Raw genomic sequence first — 26,182 nt, forward strand, 5'->3', positions numbered from 1 at the left:
ACTGTATTAAAAGTTATGACGGTGGTTACCTTTGGGAAGAAGAAAGACAAGTGACTGGGAGGAAGCATGAAGGGACTTTCTGGAGGTGCTGATGTCTTGACCTGGCGGTGATTACATGAGTGTGCTCACTATATAGTTCATTGATTTGTATCCTCCTTATTTGGGCATATTCTGTAACTATGTTACACTTCAATAAAAACTTGATTTTTTAAAATGATGTGGTGCTAATCACTGCATCATAGCTGCCTATAAACAGTACTGAACAGACATATATGGTGAAAGAGGCAGTAAAAATACTGAATGTATTATAAAATGAAAACCACTAATTGTGAATGCAAAATTACTTTTTAATTCAGCCAGTTCCATTTATTTCATACCCATTTACAATGCAAAGTAAAAAATAAGAAAAAAGATTATATAAAAGGAAACAAAAACTATTATAGTTAAGGATATAATATTTTTTTTCTATCATCACCATATTCCCCACCTCTATCATTTCTCCCTTTTGATATTTTCTTATTTTCCACAATTCTCTGCCTTCTTTCCTATCTCCTCTAACCCTCCAAGATCTTTTTCGAGATAACTGGAGATGATAACACAAGAGCATACTGGGGAGCTTCCTGGGTCAGCTGAGGACAAATGCAGCTCTTTCACATCTCTTCTTTTCTCTTCTTGTCCTCAAATTCTATATTTTTCCCACCATATCTTTCTTACATCTCTCCTTTTGTTCTTACATCCGTTCTTCCTCATTAACACCCTGAGTCCATATGAAATGCACATAATTGTAAAAAGCAGTCTTATAAAATTATGTTCCTCTATATAAACAGGACTGAAGCTTTAAATAGTGTTACAAGTATGGCTGTACATATGAAAATATAGCCAGCAGTCTTTTCTTTGACAAATGCAAAGAAATTGATGCTTTTTCTGTCTTTGTGATTTTCCATACTTCAAAACTAGGCATTGGTTTTCAGTGCCTTTTCTGGCCCCCAAACACCTGACGAACATGACATACCCAGCATTACAGCAGTGTGACGGTTAATTTTATACGCCAATTTGGCTGAGCATGGTGCCCAGCTATTTGGTCAAATATTATTCTATTAGTTTCTGTGAAAGCATTTTTTGGATGAGATTAACATTGAAACCAGTAGTCTTTGAGGAAGCAATAATGTGGTGGGTCTTACTATCAGTCGATGGCCTTAACAGAACAAAGGCTGATCTTCGCTGAGAGCAAGAAGGAATTTTGACAGAAGACTGCCTTTGGGCTACAACTGTAACTCTTCCCTGGGTCTCCAGCCTGCCAGCCTATTTGGCAGATTTTAGACTTACTAAGCCTCCATAATCACATGAGCCAATTCCTTATAATAAATCTATTTTCACTGAGGAAACAACCTATTATACAACTGCATCAAAGAATAAAATACTTAGGAACAAACCTGCCTAAGGAGGTAAAAGACCTGTACTCAGAAAACTTTAAGACAATGAGGAAAGATACTGAAGACAACACAAACAGATGGAAAGACATACTATGTTCATGAATTCAAATAATTAATATTGTTAAAATGATCATACTCCCCAAGGCTATCTACAGATTCAATGTAATCCCTATCAAAGTATCAAAGGCATTTTTTCTTTTTTACAGAATTACAACAAATAATTTTAAAATTTATATGGAAACACAAAAGACCCCCTAATAGCTAAAACAATCTTGAGAAATAAAAATGAAGCTGGAGGAATCAGGCTCCCTTGACTTCAGACTATACTACAAAGCCACAGGTATCAAAACAGCATGGTGTTGGCACAAAAAGAGAAACATAGATCAAATGAAAAGAATAGAGAGCCCATAAATAAACCCATGCACTTATGGTCAAATCTTCTATGATAAAAGAGGCAAGAACATGCAACAGAGAAAAGACAGTCTCTTCAATATGTGGTGCTGGGGAAACTAGCCAGTTACTTGTAAAATAATATAATTACAACATTCTCTAACACCATATACAAAAATAAACTCAAAATGGATTAAAGACCTAAATGTCTGACTGGAAACCATAAAAATCCCAGAAGAAAACATACACAGAATACTCTTTAATATAAATCCTAGCAGTCCTTTTTTGGATCTGTCCCCTAAGGCAAAGGAAAAGCAAAAATAAACAAAAGGATGTAATTAAACTTGAAAGCTTTTTGCACAGCAAAGGAAATCACCAACTAGATGAAAAGACAACCTACTGAATGGGAAAAAAAATCTGCAAATGATATGACTGATAAAGAGTTACTACCCAAAATACATAAATAGCTCATAAAACACATCAAAAAAAAAAAAAATTAAAAATGCACAAAAGGCCTAAAGAGACATTTTCCCAAAGAAGACAAACATATGGCCAACAGGCACATGTCAACATCATTAATCATCAGAGAAATGCAAATTAAAATCATAATGAGATATCACACCACACCTGTCAGAATGACTATCATCAAAAAGAATACAAATAACAAAAGTTGGTAAGGATGTAGAGAAAAGGGAACCCTTGGTGAGAATGTAAATTGGGGTAGCCACTGTGGAACAGTATGGAGGTTCCTCAAAAAACTGCAAACAGAACTACCATATGATCCAGCAATTCCACTCCTGGGTATATATCTGAAAAAAATAAAAATGCTAATCCAAAAAGACACATGCACTCAGTATTCACAGCAGCATTATTTATAACACAACAGCCAAGACATGGGAGCAACCTAAGTGTTCATCAGCAAATGAACAGATTAAAGAAGTTGTGGTATGTATGCACAATGGAATACTACTCAGCTATAAAAAAAAAAATGAAATCTTGCCATCTGAAACAAAACAGATAAACTCAGATGGTATTATGCTTAGTGAAGTAAGTCAGACAAAGACAAATACTATATGTTATCACTTACATGTAGAATCTAAAAAACAGAGAATATACTAGTGAATATAACAAAAAAGCAGCAGACTCACAGATACAGAAGACAAACTAGTGGTTACCAGCAGGGGAAGACAGGGGGAGGGGAAAAATAGGGACAGGGTATTAACAGGCATAACTACTATGTGTGGGCTTCCCAGGTGGCTCAGTGGTCAAGCATCTGCCTGCCAGTGCAGGAGACTCAAGAGATGTGGGTTTGATTCCTGGGTCAGGAAGATCCCCTGGAGTAGGAAATGGCAACCCATTCCAGTATTCTTGCCTGAAAAATTTCATAGACAGAGAAGCCTGGTGTGCTACAGTCCATGGGGTTGCAAAGAGGTAGACACAAATGAACACACAGACACACACATTATGTATAAAATAAACAGGCTACAAGGATACATTATACAGCACAGGGAATATAGCTAATATTTTTAATAACCAAATGAAGTATCACCTTTAAAAATGTGAATCACTTTTAATAACCAAATGAAGTATCACCCTTAAAAATGTGAATCACTGTGTTATATACCTGAAACTTCTATTTCATATATCAACTATACCTCAATTTTTACAAAAAGGAATGAATGAACAAATGAATAAATAAATCTGTCTCTACACACAGACACACACACCCTTTTGGTTTTCTTTCTCTGTAGAACACTGACAAATATAAGTATCTAAGTAAGGCACTGATTCTCAACTAGAGATGAGGGGGATATGGGGTTGATAAAAAGAGCAAAGGAGTTGGGGATAATAGGTAATTTTGAAAAGGCCTGATGCAGACTTTGTGAATACTGATTCAAAAGCCATCCACAACCTTTGTCTATTACAGAGATGAAAATGCTAAAATGAATTTTCTCCCTTTGCCTGTAGCTAAGGGGTAACCCTGTGACAGGGCTGTGGCCATATTCTTGAGAATGGCTTCCTTCCTGAATAAAAAGCTAAAGCCTCCCTAGGAGAAAGCACCATGCTCTAACCATTCTCCCTGCCTGGTCTATGAAGGATTCAGATGTCAAAGCAGTGCCTGGAAGAATTGAAGATCAGCTCTACTGCTGCCACCATTCCCCAGTGCTCCATGCACAGTATTCTCAACAGAAAGCAAGCAGAATCTGGCTTCTCGGGCCAACCTGTATTGAAAGCTGAGAAACTTAACCTATTTCATGTTAAATATTATTATATGCTGCTGCTACTGCTGCTAAGTCGCTTCAGTTGTGTCCGACTCTGTGAGACCCCATAGACAGCAGCCCATGAGGCTCCCCCGTCCCTGGGATTCTCCAGGCAAGAACATTGGAGTGGGTTGCCATTTCCTTCTCCAATGCATGAAAGTGAAAAGTGAAAGTGAAGTCGCTGAGTCCTGTCTGACTCTTAGTGACCCCATGGACTGCAGCCTACCAGGCTCCTCCGTCCATGGGATTTTCTAGGCAAAAGTACTGGAGTGGGGTGCCATTGCCTTCTCTGAAATATTATTATATAGAGAGCTTTAAAAAAAATAGCTGTACTCGTTCTCCACTGAGGCCAGCTAAGGTCAAAATCTTTAGTGGGAAGGACCTGTTCTCGAAGAATTTCCCAAAGTAATAATTATGAAGCATTGATAATTAAAATTATAATGGTTATGAATCATTGAATTAATAAAGAAGGCTGTAGGGTCTTAAAAAGAGTCTTTGAAAATATGACCTGAATTTTTTTTAATGGCATTCCACTTTAAACTTAAGAGTTAGGGTTGAGTGGCACTTTGACATCACTGCATTTTGTAATGTAGTATTCCATTTAAAATTTTACCTCAGTTAACTTTTAGTATCTGTTACAGTTGAGAACTAAAGAGTTCCTCAGAGAACTAAAAATCACTATGTAATAAAACCTCACTAACAAATCATTAACAAGGAACTTATGGGCCAAGTTATTGAACGTAAAAGAAATGCCCAAATTACCTAATAATTTTTAAAGTCAACAGTATTATATCTTTGAGGCTATCCATGATGCAGCTTTAAAAATATTTTCTTCAGTTCTACCTATAAGAAAAAAAAATCAAGTGCTACTGAATCATGTTTTGTGCTTCAAAGTTTTGTACTTACCTTTTTTTTCTCCAGTGTAGGGCACATAGTCTTCCCTGTCCTTATGCTCCAAAGCTTCCTTCTCCAGATATGAAAGGAGGTGTTCTCGATCAAATGGCCCTGTGGCAGACTTTGATGTCTGGTTCTTCTGCCGGAACCCTGCAGGCAGAAGGGCGTTCTGCCAAAGAGAATGAATCAGCCATTATGACCAGCAAGAACGCTAATGCTGTATGCATCCAGATGTTACCCATCTAAGAAAGAATTATAGACTAGAATGAGATGTAGGCATTAAAGACTTCATCATAGGGTTCGAGGGCAGCAACATAAAAGTATTCCAAATGAAGTTTTTTAAAATTAGGTAAAATTAACTTATACTATTATTTAAATAGGCATAGCACCTCTTCTTCAGAGAGTATTCTACTAGCAGGAAACACCCTTTATTTTTTAACTGTCCTGGGACAGTAACAAAAAATAGTTTGTGATGCTTAATAACAGCTCAACATATATGTATATACAGAAAATATTGTAACATTCATTGCAAAAGAATGCTAAATGACTATATACATCATAGTCCTTCATAATGTCTATTTCATCATAAAGATTTTTTTCACAAGAAAACTATGTATACATACAGTATATCTATACAGGATATCAGGCAATTAACATTTACATGTTTGTGTTTAAATGCAACGTGTTCAACTTCTATATGGACGTATGTGTGTATACATCGGAACTAGGATGTATTTGGAGCAACCACTGTCATTGGCTACTCGTGCACTAAGACACTCAGAGATTCTTATGGCCAGAGTTATATCCCTAGGTTTTCACATGGGTACAGACTTTTTGAGTGCACAGAGCAACTGACAGTTGGGGGAGAGGTGGGAGGCGATGGACTAAAGTTTTCTTTTTTAGGTCCTACTCTGTATTTTCACTAAGCCCAAGAATGACAAGCAGTGACTAGACAATGACAAAAGGGTCATCCTTTTGCTTGTCAAAAACCAAAGAGGTGATATTACCTTGTCTCACAGTTCTTAAGTATTCTTTGCTTTGAAAACGGGAGGCAGACAAAAAGTCACATAAAAGGGCCAACTCTGTTATGAAGTACCTCCCAATATTCGTGAGGATGTTGAATCTCCTGGCTGTTTTAAGATCATTTTTCATTGGGGTAATCTTATATGGATAATGATAAAAACAAATTTTCATTGTATAACTAAAAATATGGTATGGCATTTCAACTCTGGCCATTTGCTGAAATCCACAATAATTTTCATAAAATTCATCTTTTGTGTTTTCTTCATGTAATTTTGCATGTATTACACAAAAGTTCATCTTTCAAGATGAAATACAAAAGAGATCTGTTCCTCACCATGCACCAAAAATGTTTCTACAACACAAAACTGTCTATAAGAACAAAAAAAAAGAAACACAAGATGTCTACCCTCTGGCTTTGAAATCAAGGCAAGAGCTTCACATGAGGAAACCATTCTCAACCAACAATCCTGCCATTTTTACTTCCTAAAGACCTGTCTAACTTTCCTCCACCTCTAATTGTAGACCAGACAATTACTCTGGTCTATACTACGATCCAAGCTGGGATGGAAAATTACAGAGGCCTCTCAACTGGTCTCCCTGGATCAGTTGCCAAATACTCTTCAACCTTCACTCCACCCCATCCCCCGACCCTAGAGGTTACCCCAGCCTCACCTCACACACCCTCTCCATTCTAGCTACATCAGCCCTGCTCCTCCCTTTTACCTGCCATGTACTTCCTTCCCTGGGACGCTCTGTCCATACTTTTTTGTTCTTCATTTTCCAGAATGCAGCTTCATCCCTCCACGGAAAACTTTTCCTGACCTCCCATTATATGCTATTATAGGCTTGATTATTTGATTAATGTCTAACTCCCCCAACTCCTACCAGCCTGTCTCATGAGGGCAAAGACCACGCTTTTGTTTAGATCACTCTTGCATCCCTAAGCCTAGCATAGTACCTGAGATATATAGGTTGCTTCCCACCTCCAATAGTTATTGAATAAAGACTTTAAAAATACATTTATTTTATGTATTCATTTGGCTGTGCCAGGTCCCAGTTATAGCACTCGGCACCTCTGACCTTCGTTGCGGCACATGGGATCTTTAGTTGTGGCATGCAGGATATTTAGCTGCCCCATGTGGGACCTGGTTTCCTGACCAGGGATCAAACCTGCGCCCCTTGCATTGAGAGCATGGAGTCCTAGCCACTGGACCATCAGGTAGGCCCTGAATAAGGATTTGAGAATACTTTTTTAAAAAAGATTGTTTTGATGTTGACCATTTTAAAGTCTTTACTGAATTTGTTACAGCATTGCTTCTGTTTTATATTCTGATTCTTTTGGCCTCAAAGCATGTGGAATCTTACCTACTGGACAAGGGGTCAAACTCTCACTCCCTGCATTGGAAGGCGCAGTCTTAACCACTAGTTCACTAGGGAAATCCCAAGGATATTTTTAAAGAAAAATGCTCATTAAGGCAAATTAATGCAAGCTACTTCCCTTCACTATCAATAAGACCCTTATACATATACTGCTATTTCATGGTGGTAGCAATAGAGTTGCAGTGTTCCACCTGCCTATTTAAGCCCATATTAAACATACAGGTTTTAAATGATACATTAGCTGGAATCCTGGCTCCTTAAATACAGTTTTTGACCACAAAATAAATGAGAGCTATCTGGCTTTGGAGGCCAAAAGCTAAGTTTTATTAGAAGTACACTTTAATTGAGTAAGTTAATAGATCATAATTACTTAACAGATAAAAATATATTTTATCTATTAATAAATAGATAAAAATCTCATTAAAATTACATGCTTCTCCCTTACAGTGAAATGCTGTTGTAATAATTAATTCCCAGTTTAGAACTGAAAAAACAGCTTTTGCCTAGACTGATTGGCTGTCTTTTGGAGACAGAAGTTTCAAAAAACATTTAAGTTAGCAAATGAGTAAACTGAATGTAGCATAAGGAAAGTAAAATAGCCCTCCAAAATATTTATAATGAAATATCATATTCACACTGCATCAAGCTGTCAATAAACATCACTGTTCTTCTAGTCTCAACTAATAGTACCAGGGAGTCACAACTAGGATTGGGGAGTTTACAAAATACATCCAAAAGTTAGAACTCAAGTCTCTCCATACAAGAAGCAGGCCATGGATTTCCAAATAAGAAAATAAAAGCCATCAGCTTTTAGACCTACAGCATAAGGCACAAATTAAAGGGGACTCACTGTCATTTAACAGAAAGCCCACCAGACTCTACCAGGCATCAATCAGGTAGTGAAGGATCTAGTCTCAGGTCTTTCCACAATTGTAAAACTGAGGCAAGTCACCTAACTTTTTGTTTTCTATCTGTGAAACAGAGGACAAGAGCTAGGTCAATTTTTCTCAGCTAAGGGTGTTTTTGTACCCCAGGGGACGACTGGCAAGATCTGGAAATATTTTTGATCGTCACAACTGGCAGGAAAGCATGTTAACCATATTTTAAATTTTCTGTATTTTAGGATGCTTTGACATTGTGGGGGCCTTGCTAATCCTGGAAAGCACGCCCCTCGCAGGGCTAACCAGTTCCTATGGATAGCAAACAACTCTGTCTGTCATCAGTGTGCCTTTCATACGAAACCAGAGACTACATCCCCAACCACCTCTTCTACCTCTCACACACAAAGCCAATACTTGCTCTGCCCTAAATCGGCCCAGGACCAGATACCAGATAACTAGAAGCCACTCCTGTAGCCCAGAGACACTGAAATTATTCAAACTGCCCAATCCTACCCTTGCCCACACTTGCTTACTCTGTCTCACCTATTTTTTCCCTTGGAAAGCACAATACAAGTTCTAGGCCATACTTGCTCCTCATTCCTTCTGACTCCTGGCCAACCCCCTGCTTCCCCTGGCGGCCCTGCGCAGCTTGGTGTGCCTCCTGCTGTTGGGAACTGTAAGTAATAAACTCTTCTTTCAAGTAAGTTATTCTTACATGTCATCTTACCAGACCTGATTAAAACAAAATCCCAGGTACATTTTAAAACAGGAGGGTGTGCTATTAGTATGTAGTGAGCAGGGGTCTAGGATGCTGCTAAACATCCTATAATGCATCAGACAGCCTACAGCAAAGAATTACCCAGCCCCAAATGTCAACAGTGCCAAGGCTGAGAAACTCTGGACTAGATGAAAGCTTTATGTTCCTACTGTTTGATTCAAATAGGTCTGACAGGTTGAAATGCCTGGGGAAGATTCTGCTGTGACATGCAAAAGAGCACTGTTATTCTGAGTTATCCTACAGACTTAGGTGCACTAAAAAATCTTCCTTACAATAACAATTATGGTTAAGGGATTTGATCTGTAGTACAGACACATTAACCAAGTGCTGAAGAAATGCTGAGAATAGGAGTGTAATGCTCAATAAAATTTAAAAAATATTCTAGCAGGAAATAAACATGTGGTAGTGACAAGAACACTTTCATAAAACAAACTCTACTACAATCCGTAAAAGGCACTAAAAATCAATGTCTTGGCATAATAAAACATGGTAAAGAAAAGAAGCCCAGCAAATAGTCATTACCTTCAGATTAGGGAGGCATAAACTCAGTGTTCTCCCCTCACTGCCACTTACCTTCACCCCCCACCCAACTGCTGCTACCCCCGGAAACGTATCAGGGATTAATAATATTCAAGGATCAAGGATCTCTACCTTAGCCTTAAGTAATGTATAAGATAAACAACATCCATTTTGCAAAACAAAACATATATTCAGGTCTGCTTTACATGGATTGCAGTACTGCCCACAGTCTACTTAGATCTATTCTACCAATGACTGGAAACCTTGATCCAGTTTGTTCAGCATCTTTCAGAAAAGTAAGCATTAGATTTAAGGTCATGAAGAACCTTCTAGAGACACTTTCTACACCACAACCATCCTGATATAGAAGCCCTGAAGAGGCACAGAGGCTGGCATATGCTGTATTTTACCCAAAACATTGTTCCCTGCCCAGAGAGAAAAGATTTCTTAAAAGGGAGAAAATTTCAGGATATGTTTGAAAATAAAAACGTTGGAAAAAATGCTTAGACTAGTTATGTTACTAGAGATACAAGGCAAAAGTGGGGGAACTGAAGAGGCAAAAGTTTATTTGGATAAAGAGGAGGAGTGAGGGCAGTGTCAGGGAAAAGCCATGAAAAAGATAAGTGCTCGAAGGCAGCTACTTAGTATCAAAGGGTTTCAAAAATTATTTCATTTCTCTTTATGACCTAGCACCTACCTCAGGGTCAAGATCATCCAGAACAGTTTCCAGTTGTTTCAGTTCTACTTCTGACAGATTTCCAAGGAGTTCGTCTTCATCCAGATCCTTGTATTTTTCTAAGTCCTTCCGGAACGACAGTGCCATGGTTTGCAGTAGAGGAAGTCACTTAATTTTTGCTATCCAGTACACTGAGAAGTGATTTTTTCCCTCAAAACTATAGAGAGAAAACAAAAACATTTAAAATGTTATGTCATGTCCACCTTACTTCGATCTATTCTAGGTTAAGTGAAATGTAATTTCCATGTATGGTAAATTCTTTGACCATATATCACGCACTACCCTCCTCTATCAATCATTAAATGCCTTTACCTTTTGTCTTTTGTTGACAAAAAGCAACCAACTGAAAAGAGAAAGCCACAACTAGGAAGAAAGAGGTGAAGGAGCAAATAAAATTCAAATCCATTAAAACAGCTTCTTGATAGTACTTAGATTTCCTGATAACTGAGTTTTAGGGGGGAAGAATTTATGTATCAAAATATAATTTTTTCCATCAATGGTTTTCAAATGAATGCTACCAGAGTACTTTGTTTAAGCACAGTATGTTTGAGGTATGCTTGTTTTGCTATAAACTGCTTAGAAGAACATTATTTTCTGACTCAATGTAGAGGGGATATTAATATACTTTCCACAGGAGAAGTGGCCATTGGAAAAAAAATGAGAAGGTGCATTTTAAAAATATTTTTGATAAGGCATTTTTTCCTTCTAATTTATATTTTGCTGCATTATGAAAATAATACATTTATTTGGCAAAGTAATCTAGATTCCAAGTTGAAATAAAATTCTGAAGAAAGTGTACTGATTATTTTTTAAATATGAAATATTATATATATTCTAAACAATACATACTAACATTATTAGGAAAAGGCATCTTTAAAGTTAAAAAAAAAAATGACATAGCATTCTGAAAAATGCTTTAGAAAAAAACTCAATACTATGCTGCAATATGTCATCCACTGACCGGAAAGATTGGTCAGGTGGGTCTGGTGATAGGAAAGGATCTCACCATTTCCTCGCCATGTCCATCCCTCCCAAACAGCTCTGAAGTGACTCAAAAAGCAGCATCTTTCCAGATACAGCAGGACTGTACTACAGGAAAAAAATACTTAAAATAAGAATCACAAAAAGTATGAAATAAAAATGAAGTATTTCTATAAATTCTAGCTACATATGTGGATCATTTTTCTCACAAATGTTTCTGTGTGATTAAGAAATAATCCTGAGATTTAGCGATGTGGCTAAATTTTTCGGCTGTAAAACGCCCAGTACTTTAAAGTTGAGATACACTTTCTACTCCCTTCTCCCAATTTCTCCTAACTTAATATTTTTACTAATATATTTTCCTCCTCAAACTAGCAACACTTTATGGATCCTTTTATGTGTTTTCATCTCCTACGAAGAAAGGAAGGTTCACTACAGGGGTCTGTCAGCTAGCAAACATCTGGGTCCAATAACAAGCAAATAAATGGAGCTGTACTTACACAGATGTTAAATTAGAGGCATTTTGTATAACAGCCCTAGATGGGTCTGGCTTACACCTGTTCTGCTGGCACCTCATCTGGTTTAGCATCAACCCTGGATTATTTTTCGCTTTTTTGAACACATAATTATTATCATTATTGTCATTACTAAGCTTGGTAAACCTCCTCTGTACTTTCAACTTTAAGAATACATGCTTACCAAGCATCCAGGGAGTGTATCTTCTCAACTAAAAACAATAAAGTTTGTGGAGACTATTCAATAGAAGGTATTAGCACTTTCAAATATATTAACCATAAAATGCAATTTTAAAGAAGGTGGCAGGTAACTACAGAGGAAAAAATAGAAAACATTTTGAAAAAATACTTCCTTCATTAAAGTATCAGTGATATGGTATTCGAGACAGATAAGGGTAAGAAACTGATAAGTACATGAATATGTACTAAGAGTAACCAGCTTTCACTATTTTTTAATGTTTGAACAATCAATTCAAAAAGTCTTTAATGTAGTTTAACATATTTTTGAGGTTTATCAGTTCAGTTCAGTTACTCAGTCATATCTGACTCTTTGTGACCCCATGGACTGTAGCACGCCACACCTCCCTGTCCATCACCAACTCCCAGAGTTTACTCAAACTCATGTTCATCGGTGATGCCATCCAACCATCTCATCCTCTGTCCTCCCCTTCTCCTCCTGCCTTCAATCTTTCCCAGCATCACGGTCTTTTCAAATGAGTCAGTTCTTCACATCAGGTGGCCAAAGCACTGGAGTTTCAGCTTCAGCATCAGTCCTTCCAATAAATATTCAGGACTAATTTCCTTTAGGATGGACTGGTTGAATCTCCTTGCAGTCCAAAGGACTCTCAAGAGTCTTCTCTAACACCAGAGTTCAAAAGCATCAATTCTTTGACACTCAGCTTTCTTTATAGTCCAACTCTCACATCCACACATGACTACTGGAAAAACCATAGCTTTGACTGGCAAAGTAGTGTCTCTGCTTTTGAATATTGTGTCTAGGTTGGTCATAGCTTTTCTTCCAAGGAGCAAGCATCTTTTAATTTCATGGCTGCAGTCACCATTTGCAGTGATTTTGTAGCCCCAAAAAATAAAAGTCTCTCACTGTCGATCATTTCCCCATCTGTTTGCCATGAGGTTTATAGCATACAATAAAGCCAACACTGTGCTTAATAAATACTTCAAAGAAATAAGTATTAATTATTTTGAGCATCCCCTCACCTTACTCTCAAGTGTTCCAGCTTGGGCCATAAACGGTCATCCTGCAAAAGTGGGGTTCAGCTGCTCACTGCTTAAAAGCCAATCAAGAGGCAAGGTTGGTGAAAAGGACACTTTGCTTTATTTTGGATGCCAGAAGCTGAGGGTGGGGGGTTGTCCAAAGGCCAACCCCCACTCTCCCGGCCAACAATCAGTGGGCTAGAGCTTTTATAGGCCAAGGGAGGGGGCTACATACAGAAACAGCACAGTCACCTCTGACAGGCATCTGAAATTGGTCATTGGTGGTCTGATCAGCATCATCTTGATATGTTTTAAGTACAGTTAATCTTTAGTTCCAGGGTTGGTTGGTTTCCATTTCTTAAGGCCAGCTCTTGGAATTGTGTCAACTTAAGTCTTGGCTACAATCTGGTCATCATGTAACTAACTTCTCCACTGGTGGGGGTTTCAGTATCTATTACAGCTCACAGGACATGGCTCAAAACATTATCTACAACCCTTGTGTATGTGTCAGTCATGTCTGACCCTTTGCAACCCCATGGACTCTAGCTTGCCAGGCCCCTCTGTTTCTGGAATTTATTGTAGCTTACAGTAAAGAATCTGCCTGCAGTGCAGGAGACCTGGGTTCAATCTCTAGTTCAGGAAGATCCCTGGAGAAGGGAATGGCTACCCACTCCAGTATTCCTACCTGGAGAATTCCAGGGACAGAAGAGCCTGGTGGGCTACAGTCCATGGGGTAGTAAAGAGTCAGACATAATTGAGTGACTAACACATACATACAGCCCTTGAGGAGGAACTGAAAGTCCCTGACTTTGCTTAATGGCTAAACTAGTGTTATTTGGCCTCCTTTGACTGTTTTCCTTTGTTTCTTCATGTTCGCACTTCTCTGATTAAACTTATTCTTTAGCTAAATAGTTTCCACAGAAAAAAAGCAGGTAGAGGACACGAAGGACAATATCCATAGGGTCCTGCTCCATTTCAGTCTTACTAATAAGGTACCGTAGCGGGCAATATGATAGGAATGAGGCATTAGGAGCAAAGGCAATGTTACATGCCACTCAGGATCTATAGGTTTGGAACATGACATCCCTTAAAGTGACTGAACAGATTACTCCAAGAGTGGCTCCTTATCCCAAAGTAAATCTGTCACACAAAGCACTGAATAGTATTGCTTAAAGATTAACAAAATGAACACCATGAGAACATACAACCCAGCCTCAGAAAGAGAACATTACTAGTACTCTCATGTTCCCCTTTCCATCCCTTCCTCTAGAAGTAGTAGCCAGAAGAAGTATTGAATTTTTAATTAATCATTCTCTTACTTTCTTTACAGTTTTACCTCAAATGTACATATCTTTAAACTGTTTTAGTTTTGCTATTTTTGGTACATACACACATGTGGACTTGTACATTATGTATCTTCTCTTTTTCCTGATATATTTATTTAATTTTAAAAATTTCTTACAATGCTGTGTTGGTTTCTGCCATACAACAATGCAAATCATCCATAATTATACAAACATTCCCTCCCTCCCCTCCCACATCCCATCCCTCCAGGTCATCACAGAGCGCAAGACTGGGCTCCCTGTGCTACAAGCAACTTCTCACTAGCTACCATCCTGCACCTGATAGTGGGTATATGTTGATGCTTGCTTTATTCATCTCACTCTCCCTCCCCACACCGTGTCCACAAGTATGACTTGCTTTTTATACTCAACATTGCTTTGCGTTCATATTTAGAGCTGAAATTCTTTCCTTTTCATTTCTATATAATATTCCAATGTATAAATGGACATCTGAAGACCTGCAGTCTTTCCTGCTCTATTTTTCTGCTGTGAAATAGGCTGCTTGTTGCCTATTTACTTGGTATACACGTGCAAGAGTTTCTCCAAGTTGTCCAAAGCTAGGAATGGAATTGCTGGGACAAGGGTATGGTATTACCAACTTTACTAGGTAATGTTAAACTACTTTCAAAGTGGTTGTATCAATTTAGATTCCTGGAAGATTCAGTGCATGACAATTCATGTTGTTCATCCTTGCTAACTACTGGTATTATCAGACGTGGGGTATTTGTACCCACTCTGGCGGATATGAAATGATGTTTCACTGCGGTTTTAATTTGCATTTTGCTGAGTTGTGAAGAGGCTGTGCCTCTTTATATGCTCTTGGCCTTCGTCACTTAGACACAGTGGTGTTCCTTACTCTATGAAGAGCCTCTGCCCATTTTTATATTGTGTTATCTTTAAAAACAGGGTAGATGCTCTTTACCATATTCTGGATACTAATCTTTGTCAGTTATACATTTCAAATCTCTTCTTCCATTTTAACTCTTACTAATTTATTAAGGTATTTCTTGGGGAAAACATATCAAAATGTTTTTCAGTTATCTAAGGAATTTACTTCCTTGACTTGTTTTTTCCTTTTCAAAGCAATGCAAAGGCATTTCCTTTAAGTTCAGACTATGGAATTTTGCCAAGAGGGAAGAACTTCCAGGTAGTTCATCCTACCTAACGTTGCTCAAAACTCACCAAAAGCGTTCAGATTCCTAACCGGATTGTACCTCTCATCCTTCACTGAGGATTAGCTGTGTAGTGACAATATGCCAAGCATTAGCAAGAGAAGCTTCGAACTTCTTAGGAAGGGAAGCTATGGAAGCTGTGCTTAGCTCTGCTTTCTGTCCATGGATAACATGTCCTCTCTTGCTTGCCCTTTGACATCTGTGTATTGGAAGGAGAACAAATGCTAAATGGTTTCAACCAGTGTCCTAGAGGAAGTACCGTAAATCTACACTGAGTCTACAGGAACTTCTTTTAATCGCCAAGCTAATGTAAAATCCATTTCATAAAAATACACTTCACAATTTACACACTACAAGAATAGATTTTTTTTTTAACATAATAGTCTCATAGTTATTTTTTTTAAAGGTTGTATATAAGCAAAAGTTAGTTTTGCCAATTAGGTAAACTTTCAGGCAGAAGTAGAAAATTTTTAAACTTGAAATTCTGGTATGATCAGACTCTTTAATTCTCTATCCTTGACTCATTTTTTGGAGCAGCAGTTTTCAAGTTTTAGAGTGAATCAGAACCCCCTGGAGGGCTTGTTAGAACGTCACCCTAAGGCCCCACCCCAAGTTTCCTGATTGAGTAGGTAGAGGGGTAGGGCTGAAAAGCTGCATTTTTAACAAGCTGCCAGCTGGTGCTGATGCAGTCAGTCTGGAACCAGGCTTTGAGAGTCACTGCTCTGCTCTGGAGGAGCCGACTGTATACATTCTGACACCCGGATGGCTCATCCTCCTGGCAGCTGTCTTGCCCTGCTCACAGGCTGGAGAGCTCTGTTAGAACAGCCCCAAAGTCTAGAGGGGCTGTTGCCAGGATGCGGTTCCCTTTTCACTCCACCACTGCTCCCCTAGATTCAACTATTGGAAGCAATACCAAGGAACACAGGGAAACTCCTGGAATGTTCGCCAAAAGCCTTCATTCCATTAACCAACTTCTTTTCAGTTATTACCTGTCTCTAGAATCCTTCTCCTTTTCCACACATGACTTCCAGATGGATTGTCAGCCATCTCATTTGACAGATGTTTTAAATTTTAGCTTTCTATTTAGATTTTTTTTAAAATAGCTATATTCTAGATCTTTGGGATCACTTTAAATGAAGCATTATTATGAGATTCCAGATGCCATATTTACATTTATATTTATCACTGCATTAGCACCAGGTAGAACTGCTTTAATTATTCTTGTGGAAAATTCTTAAAGAGATGGAAAAACCAGACCACCTGACCTTCCTCCTGGTAAATCTGTATGCAGGTCAAGAAGCAACCGTTAGAACTGGACATGGAACATCAGACTGGTTCCAAATCGGGAAAGGAGTGGTCAAGGCTGTATATTGTCACCCTGCTTATTTAACTTATTTTCAGAGTACATCATGAGAAATACAAGCTGCAATCAAGATTGCTGGGAGAAATATCAATAACCTCAGATATGCAGATGACATCACACGCAGAGCAGAAAGCAAAGAAGAACTAAAGAGCCTCTTGATGAAAGTGAAAGAGGAGAGTGAGAGTTGGCTTAAAACTCAACATTCAGAAAACTAAGATCATGGCATTGGGTCCCATCACTTCATGGCAAATAGATGGGGAAACAATGGAAACTGTGACAGACTTTACTTTGCTGGGCTCCAAAATCACTGCAGATGGTGTCTGTAGCCATGAAATTAAAAGATGCTTGCTCCTTGGAAGAAAAGTTATGACCTCACTACAGAGCATATTAAAAAGCAGAGACAGTATTTTGCCAACAAAGGTCCATCTAGTCAAAGCTATGGTTTTTCCCATAGTCATGTAAGGATGTGAGAGTTTGACTATAAAGAAAGCTGAGCGCTGAAGAACTGATGCTTTTGAGCTGTGGTGTTGGAGAAGACTCTTGACCCTTGGATTCAAGGAGATCAAACCCGTCCATCTTAAAGGAAATCGGTCCTGAATATTCATTGGAAGGACTGATGCTGAAGCTGAAACTTCAATACTTTGGCCACCTGATGCGAAGAACTGACTCACTGGAAAAGACACTGATGCTGGGAAAGATTGAAGACGGGAGGAAAAGGGGAGGACAAAGGATGAGATGGTTGGATGGCATCACCAACTTGATGGACATGAGTTTGAGAAAACTCCAGGAGTTGGTGATGGACAGGGAAGCCTGGTGTGCAGCAGTCCATGGGGTCGCAAAGCGTTGGACACAACTGAGTGACTGAACTGAACTGAATACACAGGCAGTTTTAATACCTAAATGATGCATTTGCACAAAATGGAGACAAAATACTATGTAACCAAAGGATTCTCTGAGGTTCAAATACAGAAAAATAGTACGAAGAATTACGTTCGCACATGGCAGATGGTCGGAGAGGCATAATGAATTCATACAGAACTTGAAGCAGTCAGAACCATATTCCCATTGACGGCAATTTAGTTTTCGCAAAAAACAATCAATTAACACTAGGATCCACAATACTTTAAGAGAAATACCTCTCTACTTAACCAGTCTCCTGTTATTCTCCTTTAGTTTCACTTTTTTTCTAAAATAGAGTTAGATCTTGACACTATTTAAAAAACAACTGGTATACAATGGGCAGAGATAGCCTCTTCAAACTGGACAACTACATGTAAAAGAATGAAATTAGAATACTTCCTACCACCACACACAAAGATAAACTCAAAATGGATTAAAGACCTAAATGTAAGACCAGAAACTATATAAAACTCTTAGAGGAAAACATAGGCAGAATACTTGATGACTAAATCACAGCAAGATCCTCTATGACTTACCTCCTAGAGTAAGGGAAATAAAAATAAACAAGTGGAACCCTCAGTTCAGTTCAGTTGCTCAGTCGTATCTGACTCTTTACGACCCCATGGACTGCAGCATGCCAGGCTTCCCTATCCATCACCAACTCCTGGGGTTTACTCAAGCTCATGTCCATTGCTTTGGTGATGCCATCCAACCATCTCATCTTCTGTCATCCCCTTCTCCTCTTGCCTTCAATCTTGAGGAGTCAGTTCGCATCAGGTGGCCAAAATATTCAGCTGAAGTTTCAGCTTCAGCATCAGTCCTTCCAATGAATATTCAGGACTGATTTCCTTTAGGATGGACTGGTTGGATCTCCTTGCAGTCCAAGGGACTGCAACACCACATTAAGTGGGACCTTATTAAACTTACCTGGAGAAGGAACTGGCAACCCACTCCAGTATTCTTGCCTGGAAAAGCCCATGGATGGAGGAGCCTGGTAGACTACAGTCCATGGAGTCGCAAAGAGTCGGACATGACTGAGCTACTTCACTTTCACTTATTAAACTTAAAAGCTTTTGTGTTGAGGTTTGACAGAAAACAACAAAATTCTGTAAAGCAATTATCCTTCAATTAAAAAAAAATGAATTTTTTTAAAAAAGGCTTTTGCACAGCAAAGGAAACCACAAACAAGGTGAAAAGACAACCCGCAGAATGGGAGAAAATAACAGCAAATGAAACAACTGACAAAGGATTAACTCCCAAAATATACAAGTGGCTCATACAAGTCAATACCAGAAAAACAAACAACTCAATCAAAAAGTGGGAAAAAGACCTAAACAGACATTTCTCCAAAGAACACACAGAGATGGTAACAAACACATGAAAAGATGCTCAACATCACTCATTATTAGAAAAATGCAAATCAAAACTACAATGAGATATTACTTCACACCAGTCAGAATGGCCATCATCAAAAAGTTTTATAAACAATAAATGGTGGAGAGGGTGTAGAGAAAAGGGAACCCTCTTGAACTGCTGGTGGGGATGTAAATTGATAAGCCACTAAGGAAGACGGTATGGAGATTCCTTAAAAAACTAGGAATAAAACCACCATATGACCCAGCAATCCTATTTCTAGGCATATACCTTTCGGAAATCAAAATTCAAGAAGAAACATGTACCCGAATGTTCACCGCAACACTATTTACAACAGCTAGAACATGGAAGCAAACTAGATGTCCATTGACAGATGAATGGATAAAGAAGCTGTGGTACATATATATGAAATATTACTCAGCCATAAAAAGGAACACATTTGAGTCAGTTCTAATGAGGTGGATGAACCTAGAGCCTATTGTACAAAGTAAAGTACGTTGGAAAGAGAAAGATAAATATCATATACTAACACACATATATGGAATCTAGAAAGATGGCACTGATGAAATTATTTGCAGGGCAGCAATGGAGACACAGACATAGGGAACAGACCTGCGGATGTGGTGGGGGGAGGGGAGGAAGGAGAAGGGGAGACGTATGGAGAGAGTAACATGGAAACTTACATTACCATATGTAAAACAGACAGCCAACAGGAATTTGCTATACAACTCAGAGAACTCAAACATGGGCTCTGAAACAACCTAGAGAGGTGGGATGGAGAGGGAGGTGGGAGGGAGGTTCAAGAGGGAGGGGATATATGTGTACCTATGGCTGATACATGTTGATGTTTGGCAGTAACCAACAAAATTCTGTAACGCAATTATCCTTCAATTAAAAAATAAATTAATTTTTGAAATTCTTCCAGTAAAAAAAAAAAAAAAGACAACCCCCCCCCCCAAAAAAAACCCCACAACTGGAATTACATGATTCAGAGTTACATTCTTTCAATATATGAGGAGTTAACCCTCATTTCATCACTATTTCAATAGGCAGGCTCTGGGTTCAGCCTCTTTTCTCTCTTTAATGCACACATGTGGTCATGTGCTCTGGTTCAAAAATCTAAGTCTCACAGTATCTTCAATGGGATAAGGTAAAGTACAGGGTCATTTGGCCTGCTGCCTATTTTTGTAAATAACATTTTACTGGAACATACTCGCAGTCACGCTCTTATGTATTGTCTGTGGTTGCTCTTGTGCTACAATGGCAAAGTTGAGTAAATACAACAGAGATCCATATGGTGTGTCAAACCTGAAGTATTTACTATCTGGTCCTTCAAAGAAAACAATTGCCAACTCCTGACCTACCAGATAAAATCCAAACTCCTCAACACGAGATACGAAGTTTACAAACGGATCCCAGCTAGCTTTCCAACATTATTTCTGGCTGCTGACCATCACATAGCCTATGTGCCAAATAGTCCCTAAAGTTTTAGGTCTCTATGCCTTTGCTTATTTCCCTCTCTCCACAATGAATGCACTCTTTCTCATCTTCCTCTGTCCTCAAATCCTTACATATTCTTTAAGGCCTAAGTAAACGTCATACATATCATCCTGGACATTTTCTCTGCTCTCCATTCCTACCCCCAGGAAAGATCTTCAACTGATAAGATCAACATATGAGGATGAAAAGAGAATGTTTCCCAAAAAAGTAGAACAAATGACTCTAGAATGGTAGTAACATAACCACAGAAAGAAAGGGTTGCCATGCAGATATAAGAAAATGGGGTTCATTAAGCAAGATTTGGCCATGTTCATTCAACACAAGGAAAGCTCAGTGTCCTAATCAGCAGATGTGATTGGCTAGTTCCCACTGCAGTTATAAGCCTTGTAGGAAGCAGCTCAGATGGCCAATGCTTAATGTCATTCAATATTTACTCAGTTCCCCTTATTCTTCTCTGTGCTCACCAAGTAATCTAATTAAAACTTGGCTATTCACATAGCTTTCCTCACTGTAAATTAATAAACTGATGTTTTGACTGAAGCACCAGTCTCTTATGAGCGCGGTTAGTACAGGCCGTTTTTTAAGAAATCAGGCACCTACTGATGGATTGAAATCAGGTCTCTGCAAAAACAAAGCTGAGGACCACCACATGAATTCTATCCCAGGGTTGGCTGGCCAACTACTTATAAAGACACCTTCTATCTCAAGTCAAAGCAACAGTGGCAGTGTATTCAGTCATTGTCTGTTTGTCTTGCTGGACACTGTGAGTCCCTCGCAGAAGAGATTCTCTCCCAGAGCTCATTTCTTACTGGGATGCCATCAATAGGCACAATACTTGGTTATTCACAGGTAAGACAATTTTGATTTAACTGGATCATGTATCACTCTCCCCTTTCCTTTTTTTGGTAGTCCCTCTACGTGCCCCTTTCCGTACTGTTTATGGCGTTCTCGAGGCAAGAATACTGAAGTGGTTTGCGATTCCCTTCTCCAATGGACCACATTTTGTCAAAACTCTCCCATGATCCATCTGTCTTAGGAGGTGGCCCTGCACAGCATGGTTCATAGCTTCACTGAGTTACACAAGGCTGTGATCCATGTGATCATTTTGTTTAGTTACCTGATGTGAAGAGTCAACACACTGGAAAAGACTTTGATGCTGGGAAAGATTGAGGGCAGGAGGAGAAGGGGGTGACAGAGAATGAGATGGTTGGATGGCACCACTAAATCAGTGGACATGAGTTGGAGCAAACACTGGGAGATAGTAAAAGACAGGGAAACCTGGCGTGCTGCAGTCCATGGGATCCCAAGGAGTCAGACACAATTTAGTGACTGAACAACAACAACTACCTGTCCCAGATATCTACAATCTCCTTGTTCCCAAATTGGGAAAGGAGTACAACAAGGCTGTGTATTGTCACTCTGCTTGTTTAACTTATATGCACAGTACATCACATGAATCACAAGCTGCAACCAAGATTGCCGGGAGAAATATCAGCCACCTCAGACTATGCAGATGATACCACGCTAACGGCAGGAAGTAAAGAACTAAAGAGCCTCTTGATGAGGGTGGAAGAGGAAAGTGCAAAAACTGGCTTGAAACTCAATATTTTAAAAACTAAGAACATGGCATCCAGTCCCATCACTTCATGGCAAATAGAAGGGATATATGTGGAAGCAGTGACAGATTTTATTTTATTGGGCTCCAAAAACACTGTGGATGGTGACTGCAGCCATGAAATTAAAAGACAACTGCTTCTTGGCAGGAAAGCGACGACAAACCTAGACAGTGTTAAAAAGCAAAGACATCACTTTGCCGACAAAGGTCCACCGTAGTCAAAGCTATGGTTTTTCCAGTAGTCATGTACAGATATGAGAACTGGACCATAAAGAAGGCTGAGCACTGAAGAATTGATGCTTTCTGAACTGTGCTGTTGGAGAAGACTCTTAAGAGTCCCTTGGACTGCAGGGAGATCAAACCAGTCAATTTCATTTCCTAAAGGAAATCAACCCTGAATATTAATTTGAAGGACTAATGCTGAAGCTGAAGTTCCAATACTTTGACCACTTGATGAGAAGAGCTGACTCACTGGAAAAGATGCTGATGCTGGGAAAGACTGAAGGCAGAAGGAGAAGGAGGCACCAGAGGATGAGATGGTTAGATAGCATTACTGACTCAATGGACATGAATCTGAGCAAATTCCAGGAGAGAGTGGAAGACAGAGGAGCCTAGTGTACTGCAACCCATGGGGTCGCAAAGAGTTGGACACGACTTAGCTACTGAACAACAACAATCAGTCTTTCCATACTTCTGCTAATTCTTTACAGCCTTTGCATTAGTCATCTTTTCTTTAGTATCAAAACATTCAGAATTCTCTGCTGTCTAATCTTCCTCAGTTAAAACAAAAGAAAAAACATCTGATTATCAGTGACCAGACCTCTGAAATGAAACACATGCCCTGAGGAAGATTTGATTTTCTTTTGAGTAAATAAATGAATTTCCTCCTTGCGGAATACCAAGCCTCACTCTTTAGATGTGCTGGGCTTAAGACTGTGTGTCTTTTCCTCACTGGCTTCTCCTAGGACCTACTGGTACTGAACTAACCTCATCCACCAGATTAGAAACTTTTTTTTTCTGTTTCAAGATTCCCAGATGATTATTTGCTTTCCAATATATTTACTGTTCATTCAACAAATATTTTTGAATATCTTCTGCACCAGAAATTGACTTGTTCCAGACAACAGGCAGGAGTAGTATACAAGACAGCCAAGTTCCTTGCTCCAATTTAGTTTAAAGGTAGCAGAAAGACAAAAACAATGAACAAAAGACCAAAGGTAATAATAACATATATGATAAGAAAAACCTAGGACAACGCTATAGGTGACGTGAGGGTCAGAAAAGTTACTTTAAGTGGTTTTGATGACTGTTCTGAAAGGTGACTTTTCAGCCAAGATCTAAGTCTCTTGCAACTTTCTCAACCTAGGACTCTCCTAACAGTAGTAATATAGGTGAGAAGCAGTGATGACTTTGCTTGAATTTATAGCTGTGAAGACAGAAGTGGAAAAAAACATGTAATGTATTTTAGAAGCAAAGTTAAAAGGACTTGTTCATAGACTGGCAGTAAGGAGATAAGGACAAGAGATGCCTGAAGGGCTGACCCCTGTGCTAATTTCAGTTTGTATTTAATAAACTTTTTGTTGTTCTATACTTATTTTTTCTGAAGAGCTGAACATGGCCCTATGCTACCTGTATTTCTAGGTCTGGAAAAAAAAAAGGTTTTTGGTTAATAGCTTCATAATGGTTTGAGATCCACATTGTAAATTGTTTTAATAAATTTTCAACAAACTAATAATAACCAACTAACTAACCCAAATAAACCAATTAAAAATTACTAAATAAAACTGCTGGCTATGGCTTGGTGGCCCAGTGATTAGGATTCTGGGCTTTCCCTGCTGTGGCCCAGGTTCAATCCCTGGTCCAGAAAATGAGATCCTGCAAGATGTGTGGCATGGCTCCTCCATACCCACCCCTCCCCTCAAAAAAGGGCATGATTTTGTTAATACTACTTTTGGCATCATCTTTTGCAAAGAGCTCAGTCTAAAAAGTGAAACAAGCAAATATCTGCCATGATTTTTTAAAAAAAATACTACACAACTACTGCTCCTAACTTACTTTCTCACCAATATTTTTGACAATTATTGTTGAACTCCTGAGGAAGAGGCGATCATGAATTTGGCACACTGTGATTTCAAGATCCACACAGCTGACTCTTTCAACACCCAGTCTGAGTTCCTTGACTTTCTTCTGAGGGTCTGGTCCTCTGCCCTGTATTAGCTCTACAGTCCCATGGCTGTAACGTAATGCTAATCATTACCAATAATTATATCCCTCCATAACTCAATTTCTTTGATCTTCTCTCTTTCTCGGGAACTCTTTTATCAAAATCCCAATCCTAGTTAAAACACTCTTCCTACCCCTCACCTGTACCAGACTGGAAGATAAAGCACAAAAAAAACACACGAACTGACTAACCATATTTAATATTTATCACCCCACTAACATCAAACTAGTGGGTAATCCCATTGTATTACCCTGGTCCAGTCACTCTCTCACAATCAAATATGACTATTTTACTTCTTATTTTCTTTACTTTCTATTTTCCCTCAAACCTTTAATATTTCTTACCTATCACTCTCAGATGAAGATTCCACCTTAATATTTCACTAAGAATATTGAAGCAATCATAAAAGGATATGTAAGTTCCCACTGCTACATCTACCAACTGACCTGAATGTGTACCCATAAGTCTACTTTCCTTCTTGTTTTCATAAGCTGTTGAGACTCTTTATTTACGGCCAATCCCATAGTCCGTGACAAGATCCCATTCATGCTCATATATACATTATTATTCCAATAAGTTGACCTTTCTCAACAGGATCATGACCATCAGCACACAGATAGGAACATACCTTCCCAAATTAAAAACAAACATTCCTTTGACTTTATATCCCCCCCAAACACTTCACATCTCCCTCTCAACTATTTCTTTACTCTTTATAGCAAAATTCCTCAAAAGAACTATTTGGTTTTGGTACCCCAAATTGCTGCCCTCTTATTCTACCTTCTTCAATCTGGTGTTCATTCCTAGCACTTACTCCACCCAAATTGATCTTGTCAGCAATAACCTGCATGGTGCCAAATCCAACTGTCAATTCTTGAAGTAGCATCTGATAAGAGATCACGCTTTTCATCCCAAAACACTTTTCTCACTTGGCTATGGTGCCATTATTTTCTCCTGGTCTCCTCATATCTCTTGGCTGCCTCGCCTCATTCTCCTTTGCTAGTTTCTCCTCGTCTTCCTTACCTTTGAACAAGGAAGCATCCCTAGGACTTAAATTCTTTGGATAGCCTCTCTTCTATACTTACTCCCCAGGTGACTTCATATACTGACAACTCCTGGATTTGTATCTTCAATTTGGACCTCTCTCCCAAACTCCAGACATAAAAATTTCTACCTATGTAACATTTCTACTTGGATGGCTTACAGATATCTCAAACACATATATACTAACAGACTCTTAATTTTTTCCCCCCAGACCTACTACTCCCGCCATGTTTTTACCATTTAATAAACAGCAACTCAGTCAAATCTTGGAGTTAACTTGGACTTCTCTCACACTCTGCATCTGATCCATCAAACATTTGGCTCTATCTTTAAAACATCATGGACTTACCATCTCCACTGCTTCCACTTTGGTCTAAGTCATCATTATCTGTTTCCTGGTCTATTGCAATCCCCTCCTAACTGGGGCTCCTGTAGGCCCATATAGCCTGTAGTCTATTTTCAGCAAAGGTACCACAGGTACCTTATTCTTTTTAATTGAAGTTTTTATTGAGATATTTATAGATTCACATGCAGTTGCAAGAAGCGACACAGAGGGCTCCCTTGAACGTGTTGTCCAGTTTTTTCTGACAGTAATATATATATTCATATTACTACATATATTACATATATATTATATATAT

At 38.8% G+C, this 26,182-nt stretch overlaps 1 protein-coding gene across 2 annotated transcripts in view; it reads right to left on the reverse strand.

Moving 5' to 3' along the window:
• TMOD3 (tropomodulin 3) overlaps nucleotides 1-26,182 on the reverse strand; it is an 87,241-nt gene that overhangs the window by 36,657 nt on the left and 24,402 nt on the right. The window contains exons 2-4 of one of the 2 annotated variants that reach the window (XM_027554004.1): nucleotides 11,302-11,384; nucleotides 10,257-10,452; nucleotides 4,991-5,147 (exon numbers count right to left, since the gene is read on the reverse strand). In XM_027554004.1, the coding sequence (XP_027409805.1) occupies nucleotides 4,991-5,147; nucleotides 10,257-10,382 (283 nt within the window). In that variant the 5' untranslated portion in view covers nucleotides 10,383-10,452; nucleotides 11,302-11,384. The remainder of the gene's footprint in view (nucleotides 1-4,990; nucleotides 5,148-10,256; nucleotides 10,453-11,301; nucleotides 11,385-26,182) is intronic. The other variant, XM_027554003.1, reaches the window with a different exon arrangement.

The sequence above is a fragment of the Bos indicus x Bos taurus genome, chromosome 10 (genome assembly GCF_003369695.1).
Source record: "Bos indicus x Bos taurus breed Angus x Brahman F1 hybrid chromosome 10, Bos_hybrid_MaternalHap_v2.0, whole genome shotgun sequence".
Lineage (NCBI taxonomy): Eukaryota > Metazoa > Chordata > Mammalia > Artiodactyla > Bovidae > Bos > Bos indicus x Bos taurus.